Source organism: Typha angustifolia, chromosome 3 (assembly GCF_048772165.1).
Source record: "Typha angustifolia cultivar Huaian chromosome 3, ASM4877216v1, whole genome shotgun sequence".
Lineage (NCBI taxonomy): Eukaryota > Viridiplantae > Streptophyta > Magnoliopsida > Poales > Typhaceae > Typha > Typha angustifolia.
In genome coordinates, this window is record NC_133241.1 from 1,110,482 (window position 1) to 1,121,799 (window position 11,318).

General features: G+C 38.0%; 1 protein-coding gene across 1 annotated transcript; it reads left to right on the forward strand.

Moving 5' to 3' along the window:
• The first annotated feature begins 3,363 nt into the window (after positions 1-3,363).
• LOC140758138 (protein RECOGNITION OF PERONOSPORA PARASITICA 7-like) lies at positions 3,364-7,247 on the forward strand. Its single transcript, XM_073094194.1, has 3 exons — positions 3,364-3,995; positions 4,185-4,554; positions 4,729-7,247. The coding sequence occupies exons 1-3, from the start codon at positions 3,687-3,689 to the stop codon at positions 6,879-6,881; spliced, it is 2,832 nt and encodes a 943-aa protein (XP_072950295.1). The 5' UTR covers positions 3,364-3,686; the 3' UTR covers positions 6,882-7,247.
• The last annotated feature ends 4,071 nt before the right edge of the window (positions 7,248-11,318 follow it).

Consider the following 11,318-nt stretch of genomic DNA (forward strand, 5'->3'; position numbering starts at 1 on the left):
GCTAAATCAGTTAAAAAAAAGTCTGAAATTGTAATTAAAAGATTTTTTTTTTCCTGCAAATGACCTGTTATAGACCCACCAAAATAAAATAAAATAAAATAAAAGAAGTTAAAGACAAATAAGAAAAACTTGCAAGTAACAAATATATAGTCACATTAATCAAACTAGATATTGTGATAAGTAAGTTGTGTTCAAAAGAATCTCCATAGTTAGTGAAATATGAGCTTCAAACATTGAGTTTACTTCACATTGTTGAGAAGCACTGCCAGGAGGGCTAGAGAAGAGAACAGAATCCCTCTGTGCAATCTTACTTTCAATCCACAGGGAGAAGCGAGAAAGACCACATCATCGATCGTTGGACCGCAGCTCGTGCCATCTTTCGTCTGACTGCCTTTTATGGCTCATAAAACCAACGGATGTAGCTGGATTGAAGGTGGATACAGAATCTGGGTCTGCCTTGAAGTTCAGTGAGAAATTGTGTGCAGATCCACTGCCTTTGCTATGAAAAGTGAAGTTTTGAGTTAATTGATCCTGCATAGCCTACTAAAATAAATTCTCCAGTGCATGAATTATTAGCATCTCCTGCGACAAACGCCAAATGATACGTTGGACCTTCTCGCAATATGAGCTTCATTTCAATCCTGGCGAAGTCGGAGATGAGCTCGATCGCAGCATTACCTTCAGGAACATAGAAGTGCTTAGCATCTATGTAATTCACTATGCATGTAGGATTCCATTCCTGGAAGGGTGATTTTGGATAATCTTCACTTGGATTATCATTTGATTCAAGTATGACCCCTTCAGAAGAGTTGCTCACAAAGGCTGGTCTAGCCTCGAAGCAGCCATTTGAAAGCATGTTGCCGTCTTCAATCCAAGATACAGGTGCTCAGATTAATTAGATCAATGTAATAAATTCTTTCTTTTTTCCTTTTCCAGAGAGAAGTGGAAACTTAACAGTGCTGCTGAAATTTAAATCCAGGTACATTCATACACTATAAGGCCCTTTAATCATCTGAGCTCTATCACATTGGCAGATTCATGTAATAAGTTGCAAATAGTATTTTAAATGATGTTAAGCAGTAGTATTTTTCTTTGTAACTCAACCTGGATACATCAGCAAGAAAAGACTGTTTATAATGATGAACTCCTCTAGAATTAAAATAACTAGCGGAAGTTATAAGCATTCCATGTCATGATCAGAAGTACTTGTATCAATTTACATTTCAATTCTTCTCCATATACGACATATAGCAAAACATTAGGAGTTGGAAGAGTTACCACGAAATCCTAAAGTGTTTTTCTGATTCTCTGAATCCTATTACTGCAGTCTGGTTGGCTACGGATCTCGAGGACTACTGGCTCGCCCTCGTCCAACCTGTTGTGTAAAATACTCAAATGGATGAAGGAAGCAGAAACAAGACCTTCACCCCCAAATAACTCAAATGGGAATAGTAAAAAAAAGCCAATGTAATATTTGGAAAACCTCCAAAGAGATGTTAATGGTGATAGAAAAGTCCTAAGCAAGTTCTAATCATGGATTAACACCCTAATGTAAACAATCACCAACAATGGAAATAATGGAGACAATAGAGAGAGAGAGAGGCAAGATTTATATGGTTCGGCGATGTGCCTAAGTCCACGGGCAGAGCAATCTTTTTTACTATGCAAATCCTTCACTTACAAAAAGTTTAACAACTCAAATCACTTTTAATACAATGGTGGCTCAACCCCCTTATAAATGTTTTTCCAACTACCAATCCTAAAAAACCCTATTTAGTATTTATAGTCAGATTCAGATTTAGGGATTTTTCGTGTCGCATTCAAACGCCCTCAGGGGCGCATTCAAACACGCCCAATGTCAATACAGCAGAATCAAAGGGGCGTTCAAATGCAGGAGGGGCCCGTTCTAACGCTTGCAGAAACAGCTGCTTTCGGGTTGGCCCACATTAGAACGCGACTGGGGCCGTTCGAATGCCTACAAAAAGTCTGCTCTCGAGTTGGCCCGCATTCGAACGCTGCTGGGGCCATTCGAACGCCCGTAGAAAGTCTGCTCCCGAGTTGGCTCGCGTTCGAACGTGACTGGGCTGTTCGAACGTCTGCATCATAGACTGCTCTCTGTCTGGTGCTCGCATTCGAATGCCCCTAAGGCCCGTTCGAACGCACGGCACAAAAATGCTGATACATGCTGAATTTTGCTGAAACTGAATTTGAGCTAATTTTTAACACAACCAAGTTCCATGATAGCAAGCATTTCATCTGCTGCCTTTCGACGAAGCCATGGTTGTAGAATCGACTCATCAACTGCTGTGGAGACACTGTAATTATCCCCCATCGGAGAAATTGTGAAGGTCAAGATGTAGTCTGCATTCCATGAAGTAGCTTTGATGGTCTGTTATAAGATAAAGAATAAAGATTTATTCTCATATCTTACTTTGATATATAATATTAATATTCTTACAAATCCGATTTTTTTTTTAAACTGAAATATTTCTAACATTAGAAATATAACATCACAATCCCTTTTTCTGAAAATAGAGTAAATCTGAATTTTCTATAAAATATAAATAATTTTGGCATCTCTAATTCTTCAATAAAAATACTTAAAATAATAAATTTCTTAATTTCTCATGCACGTAGCATAATTAATATAATTCGTATCAAATTTTCTCATCTTATAAAATTGAACATGATAAATAATTATAAAAGAATACTTTCCAATATAAGAACTTTTCATTAATTTTATATTATCAAGATAAGAGATGCCCATTAATTTATTTTCTTCTCCTTCCCTTTCTTTTACTCTCCAATATGCTCCTCCTCTTCTTTCCCTTCCTTTGGTATGATTTGTTCTTCGTTTTTTTTCCACTTAGTATTGTAGCACTGCTATAATAATATGGCCACCATAAAGCTTAAGGTTTTATTTTCTTTTCTAACCCTCCTCCCTAGGTAAAAGATATAAAAGTCCTAGTAGGATAAAGATTCTAATATTTTTTCTTACTGATATACCTAATAAAAATATTAATTCAATTTAATCCGAATCCTAAATTATCAAGAATTAAACTAAATGTCTCATTATCTAAATAATTATCTCTAATTTCTTATTTATTTATTTTTCTAAATTTTGGGTTGTTAAAAAGATGGGCTAAGTACACTGGTGATACCATAAAAGCTTTTGATGGATATTGTATTATTTTATTAATCAACTGAATAGGACAGAGATCAATCCCACTAATCTATACAATAGGAAATTGAATCAACTAAATAAGAGTGCAATTTGAAAAAAAAAAAAAAAAACTCTCCAAGAGTGGACGTGTTAACTTAGTGCTCTGTCATTATTGGTGTTTACCAAGTTAAAATGATCTCCATCGATAGTATTAATCAAGATCAACGCTAAGACGTGCAAGCATGAGAAAGGAAACTATTTTCCTAATAAGTGTCAGCTGGCATAGGTACCAACTTGCCACTATAATCCAATCTTAACCCAATAAAATAAATATAAAAAATAGACTCTCATCATCGATCGTTGATGCGTGGATGCATCGCATCGATCAACAATCGGTTGGTTGGGACGTAGTTGACTAATCTTTTCCCAATCTTCATCAAAAGTGCTCGGTGCCGTATCTTCTTCCTCTTTGATCTCACGATCTTTGCGGTTTCACCTTGTGCTTGAAGAGGAGGAGATCGAGATGGCCGCCCGTGCAATTTCAATAGTACCGATCGTTGGATCTGCTGCTGCGGATGATTTGGTGGACAGAATCACCTCCTTATTGTATCGGTGGTATGATTTGGACTTCCTTGTCCTAGACCCACTGGAAAAGCTGAGAAGATCACTTATACAAATCAAGCGAAACGTTGAAGCAGCGGCGGAGGAGGGGATCGAGAACAAGAAGTTGTTGCAATGGTGGATGAAGGTCAAGGACGTCGTGTACGAGGCAGACGACGTGCTCGACGACTTCGAATATCAAGTTCTGGAAAAGGAGGCCAACGATGACGCGGTAAGTTCCTTTCTTTTTTTCTCCTCTTCTAAATGCATCCGATAGTGTTCCTAGAAGTTATGTCTTGCTTTTCCGTTGCGAGGATGTCAATGAGCTGAAAAGTGAAAACTCTTGTAACTGATGTGCTTTAATTTTTTATTTATTTATTAATTTCAATATTTTTTTGGTTGAATTTTACATTAATAACAGAGTTGGCGAGTGCGTCAAAAAGAGTGGTTAGGAATCGAAAGTTTTAGCAGCCTTGTGGACAGGTTACAAATTGTTGGTTCTAAAGTTACGGAACTTCATTCATTTAATATTCTACGGCCTTTTCCCCCAATAATATCGTTCATGGAAGAAGAAGATGAAGAAGATATGTTCCCAATGCGTGGATTTCTGTTTGCAAATTTGAGACAGTTCCATACGTTGTCTAGTGCCCTTCAAAATGAAGGTCATCCAATGAGACAGAAATACCTGCACTTACCTGCCCGTATACAGCAGTGCTTTGCGTATTTAAGCATATATCCTAAGAAATGGAGACTCAAACGTGAAGATGTGATACAAATGTGGACGGCACAGGGTATGATTTGTCAAAAGTACCACAAAAGAAAATTTATCAACTATAGTGGAGAGGAATTTATCAACTATAGTGGAGAGGACTACTTTAGGAAATTGATATCCAAATCATTCTTTCAGCCATGTTATGATGATGGTCAATATTACACTATACCTGATCTACTACATGATTTGGCAGAATATGTTTCCAAGGATGACTGCCTTAGAGTCGACGGTGATGAGTTCAGGACCATCCCAACCACCGTTCGTCATTTGTTTCTGAGCACAAAACATCTGGCCCGCCTAAAGAATGAAGCATCTGTGTTGAATAAGCTGCGCACCTTGATTTTGCAGGGCGATTTCTCTGTCCAATCTAATGATGCTGATCATCTCCAAGAAGTCATTGTACAGCTAAAAAGCATCCGCATGCTGACTCTGAAGAATTGCAACTTGGAAAGGTGTCCCGACAATCTTAGTAGTCTTACACATCTGCGCTACTTAGATCTCTCTGGAAATGGAAAAATCAAAGAACTGTCGGATGAACTAACCAAGCTTTACCATTTACAGACTCTAAATCTTTTCCAGCTGGAGTGTGATCGTATACCTGCAAGTATGAACAAACTGATTAATTTACAAAGCTTGAATTGCTCCGACAGTTTACTGTCAATGATAGCAGGGATAGGAAAAATGACTAGTCTTCAGGATTTACCGTGCCCCTTCTACGTGCAAAATGTTCCTGGGTTTGATATTGGACAGTTGGGGAACCTAACAGAGCTTAGAGGATGTCTTAGTATTATGGGTCTTGAAAGTGTGAGCAGTGAAGAAGAAGCCAAAGGAACTAGACTATGTGAGAGAAAGAAGCTTGTCGAGCTGGTGTTACATTGGGGATATGTTGAAAGGACAACCAATGCCGAGGTGGAGAATAGAATATTGGAAGGCCTCCAACCCCATCCATATCTCCGAAAGCTTCACATCGACGGCCATATAGGTACCCAATCTCCAAGTTGGATGAATCAATTCAAGTATTTAGAAAGTCTCAAGGTAACTGATTGCAGATCCTGGGAGGGTCTCCCTCCTCTCGGACATCATCGCTTTCTTGAGGTTCTTGAACTAAGTGAGATGCATGCAGTAAGAAAACTCGAATTCCATGATTCTCGCTTTCCATCATTGCGAGAGTTGGCATTTGATGACTTGCGCAATTGTGAAGTGTGGTCCACAGTCGAGGGAGTCGAATTATTTCCGCTGTTAAGTATTCTCCGAATCTCAGATTGCCCACAACTAACAACAATGCCTCCACTTCCTCATACGATCCGAAGGCTTGAACTTTTCAATGTGGGATTGAACGAGTTCCCAGAATTGCTGACAGAGGCACAGGATTTATCATCATGGCTAGTCTCTTTGTCCATCAAAGGGTGTCCAAAATTGCAGTCACCAGGTGAATGGTTGCTAGAACAGCATGAAAAGTTAAGAGACTTGAAAGAGTTGACTGTTGATCCCTGCGGTGAGCTTGATCCTTTATTAGTGAAAGCAATTAACAAGTTCACTCGGCTCAGAAAACTGTGTATTGACAACTGGCCGTCTGATCAGAACCTTGGGGAGGAAGAGGAGGAAGACGAGGAAGGGGACGACGAGAAGTACAAGGAGGAGGAGGACGTTAAGTACAAGGAGGAGGAGGATAGTGGCCTCCTGCTTGATTCTTTGGAAAGCCTAAAAATAATCAATTGTGATGTTGCAGACAATATACTGTCGAAGTCTCTTCAAGGCCTTTCTGCTCTTGAGTCATTGAGGATAGACTGGTCCTCAGTTATAACAACCCTTTCCTTTGAGAAGGGGCAGCAAAAGTTGACACGACTCGTTCGGTTGGAGATTACAAACTGTAGAGGGCTTAAGTCACTTGTGGGCCTTGGAGCTCTCTGTTCCCTTCACTATTTGAAAGTTGTTGGTTGTCCAAAGCTAACTCCTTTGCCATGCTCAGGGTCAAACAAGATGGACGCAGCTATGGAGAAAGTTGGCTTGTCAACACTTTCCACTCTCTGCATTGACAACACCTTACTGCTTGAAGTGTTGCTCAGCAGGAAAGACCTTGGCTCCCTCAAACAACTGGAAATCATTTTCTCTGATCAACAGGAAATCGACGAGGAGGTGTTTCACCATCTCAGCTCCCTCCAATCTCTACGTTTTGAAGCTTGCCACAATCTAAAGACCTTGCCTGCGTTGAAGAACCTGCGCTTGCTCGAGAAATTAGAGATAGAGGATTGCAGGAACTTCCAATCACTGCCTAGCGAGAAGGGCCGGCCACCGCTTTTGACACATTTATCAGTACGCCGATGCCACCCTGAGTATAAGGATTGACGTGGTTGAAGAACTTTGTATTTTTATTGTTTTCATTTCTCGCGTATCCTAATTCACGCACAAATGCTATTAGGTTCTGTCATGTGCTCTGTTTTCTCTGTGTGTATTTATGCAGTGTTTAAATTTGTACATCTTGCCAGTTCTCCCATAATACACTTGTAGGATGAGCTTGTACTATTTTAATAGTCGATTTTTGTTCTCAGTTTCAAATTATGAAAGTTAACTGCAGAAAAGTTGGTAGGGAAAAGCCAGGAATACTGTAAAGTTTCTTCTGGTCTGGTTTTAGCTTGCTACTGATGACAGTCCATCCTGCATCATTCTTTGCTCTTTGGTGTATCATTTATTGTATCACTTGAAATAACCGTTGTTCTTAGGATGATGGAGAGATTAATTTGTGTTCTGAACGTTGTTTTTTTTATCATGATCCTCTTGATTTTAATTGTTTGAATTTTGCTGCTAATAATTCTATTATGTACCGTCTAATACCAATTATTGGAAGCGTTTTTGCTCGTCAAACAGGAAAATAAATAAATAAAATAAATAAAACTACAATAATATCGCAAGACACAAATATTTACGTAGATAATCGTCTCAATAGATAGAAACAATGGGACAATAGAGAAAAATTAATTAAGTAAAAAAATATAGTATACTGATTCAAACTTTGGGTAAATCAATCCGATCCGTAGCTGAAGAACTTTCATTCGCACAATCAAGTACAAGAATTTCACCTTAACAAATCAGAAGAACTCCTTAAAGAAATATTAGAGATTAAGAGAATCCACTCCATCGTAGAATTCCAACCACAAAAGCTAATGCAAACTTCGAACCTCAACTAGAAGCCCCGAGTAATAACCTTTCTGCCTGAAGTATGCATATGACTTAATTTCAACCGTGATATAGTTTAATACTTAATATCGCGCTATTTAACTTTAAACTAAATCACATAATGGTCCAAGGACTGCTTGCTTTCTGGTGTAGCATTTCAATAATACTTTCATTGCCCAAATTAGACTATTCCCCAATACAGCTCCATCAATTTCTAAAATGATGACCATTTTTGTCATCTACATCTTCAAATCACCACAAGAAGCAACTTGCTCCAAATATAATCCTAGCACTTACCCTTTTTTTTTTCTTTTTAAAATAAAGTCCGTAGACTAATGTTTTATTCATCTTGCAAATTGTTACAACTTGATACAAAGATACAAAGAAGGAAAATAGGGCATCAATCCTTTAACAAGCCCTACAAGTTGGCTGACAAACAGATTAACCAAACAAGTAAGCACATTATTAAGCCTTGAAAATAATCCGAGCAATCATGTAGGAAAACAGAGGAAATAAGACATTCGTCCTGGAAACAAGCCTCGGCCAAATTTAAGTAGCACCACGAGGAGGGATGGAGATACAAAACAACAGATGAGGAGGGATGGAGCTACAAAACAATAGATATTGGGGGAGAAGAAGGGAAAGAGAGATGGCTTTGGGGAGGAGTGATGGAGCTACAAAACAACAGATTTTGAGGGAGAAAGGAAAGAGAGAGAGAGAGAGAGGGGAAGTGAAAGGGAAAGGGGATTTGCTCCTCTCCCCTAGCCCGTGGCGCTGGAAGGTGAAACACTCACCTCCAAATACATGTGCTCTTCATGTAAGTAGAACCCACATGGTTTTCACGTGATCTAATGGTCAATATTTGTACATAATATACAGGATAAAATTTAATATTTTCACAAATAAAAAACAAGCTAAATGGAGTTTAAATTATCATAGGTCACAATAAGCCCCGAAATACGTATCTATACACCTCATCAAGACGAATGCCCACGCAGGGGCTACAATTCATATAACTTATTTTACAATACTAAAACATATAAAAAAAAAGTATAATCAGATTTTCACTAGCTCCTCCAAAGACTCGGGGTTATCTACTGATCTGAAAAAAAATATTTTCACCCAAAGGTGGTGAGCTTAAAGCCCAATAAGTATACATCTCTACAGTTTAAAAATAGAATAAGTAAGGATGTCACATGGCACATATGTATGTCAATATGATTATAGTAATGCATCTATACAACATATTCATATCAATAGCTCACATGTATTAAATAAAGAACACATGATATGTATCATTTAAATTATCAAATCATTTATATCAAGCTTATAAATTATTTATATCAAGCTCATATTGAGCCATAACCATAATTATCATAACATGTTCAAAAAGCTATCCACTACATATAAACATAGGCTCACCCATCATCTCAAACATCAAGAAGGGATAGACAACTAGCGATAATGTCGCCCTTACATGCCTGGCCATGTTGCATATGATTGGTTCTCTGTGGCCACTAGACTAAGGACCCTAGTTGTAAACCTATCATCATCAACATCTTCACTGCTCTAGTAAATCATCGCGTAGAGCAGAATCATTATTTGTAGCTAAATCATCACACATAGCATAATTATCGCATACAGCGGGAAAAAGCTCACAGCTCAATAGACACCCTAACCCTGCGTCATATGGTACTGCTAGGTCTATAACTCCTATCTCTCAATCATAATTTCAGATCACCTAGTGTCTAGTCTCAGTACGTGGCAGTGTTACGCTTGCTCAAATAGGTGCACGCGGTGCCTAATTGAAACACCCACTTCCAAAATTCATGTGTTCCTCATGTGGAGCATGTCCACGTGATTCCTACGTGACCTGTCAGTGAAATAATCTCACAAAGTATCTGAATAAGTCAAGAAATACTATACTAATCCAACAAATAATTCAGAATTATAATATCACAGGCCTCAACAAGCCTCTAGGAATACAAGTCCATCACAAATTTGTTAAAACATAAATACCCTCGCAGGGGCTAAGTCCAACTGAAATAATAGAATAAACAAATGCTAAAAATAAAGGAATGAATCTGCTACTCCTCGATGTCTGCATCCTTTATAATCAGCTCTGAAATATTTCCACTAAAAATGGCGGTAAGCACGGGGCCCAGCAAGTAAAATCTAATAATAATCTAAGAATATTACATGATAAATAAAAATGCAACTCATAACATGTCAGGGAAAAAATGTACATTATGACTTTTAATAGCTTTCATCATTATAGCTCATTTTATATAGAATTCCACACAGGAGTTGAGTCACAATAACATATCTCACAAAGCACCATAAAAATTGAGGGGGACTAGTCAACTAGCGGTATTATTGCCCATACATGTCTGGCAACGCTGCATATGACTGGTTGTCTGTGGCCATCAGACTAAGGACCCTAATCGTAGGCCCATCAACACCATTCTAGTAATCATTGCACAGAGCGAAATCATCACATAATGGCTGATAAGAGCACACAGCTCAAAAGACGCCCTAACCCTGCATCCTCGGGTACCGTTAGAACTACAATCCCTACCTCTCAATCATCTTTTCTAATATCATACTAGTCTAGTCTCCAACTAGGACAATGTAATCACCTGAATGCTCCACCAGCTACTGACCTCAGGTGTGGACCGCTAATATAATACTATATAATATACACTCTATCCTTAACCCCGGGTTGAGTGGGTAAAAGTGCACTGCCTAACTAACTTGACTAACAGTGATACGTGCACGTGGTGTCATGACCTCTATTATTTATTTAACATAATCATCACAATAACAGATATTATAAACAAGCATAGAGTCTATCATACATGTGCATTAAGTGATAAATAATGCAAGTAAGAATTGACATGTAATTAAATGCAGATATGAAATGTCATATAAGTTTCACAAGTATGAAAATGATATATAATTATCACAGGTAAGAAATGACATAAGTATGCATTTTTCATAGACTATTATAGAATTCTACTCGCCTAGGATATTTCTGGAATCCGTCTTACTCTCCTAATCAGTCGGCTCTTCTTGAATTTCAAGATCCTTCCCGCACAATAATGAATCTAATAATTTATAAATAAAATAAACATAAGATTAATGGACTTATAAACTAACCATCTTGTTGTATAAATTTAAGTTTGATTCTTTAGGTCCGAGATATTATTTGTCTTAATTAAAAATAATAATGGTCATTTAGAGTCGTTCACATTGTAAGTGTGAAGATAATTGAAAAGACTAATGAATTCAAATACCTATTTTGATTTTGTATAGATCCTAATTTTATTAATAACATGGTTGAGAAAATTATAATAATTATAATTTAGGTAGCTAACAGAATTTAAGAAAAATAACAGACTCATAATAAATTAGTCTAGGGTTAAAATGTTAAAGGTTGGGCTGGGCTCAAGGCCCAGCAAATTAGGTGAGAGTGAGAGAGGGAGAGTGGGCTGTAGACCTACTTGCAGCCCACTGGACCAGAGATAGTGGACTGGGCTCAAGAGCCCAGTCCAACAGAATGAGGAGGTAGGCTGCGAGCTCCAGGTTCAAATGTGCTTTGGACTGGCT

What these genes read in the sequence shown, in the direction of transcription:
- LOC140758138 (XM_073094194.1), top strand. Translation starts at nt 3,687, where the DNA reads ATGGCCGCCCGTGCAATTTCAATAGTACCGATCGTTGGATCTGCTGCT. An exon ending in AGGAGGCCAACGATGACGCG is followed by an intron (nt 3,996 to 4,184) that starts GTAAGTTCCTTT and finishes CATTAATAACAG; the next exon opens with AGTTGGCGAGTGCGTCAAAA. An exon ending in ACAAATGTGGACGGCACAGG is followed by an intron (nt 4,555 to 4,728) that starts GTATGATTTGTC and finishes ATGATTTGGCAG; the next exon opens with AATATGTTTCCAAGGATGAC.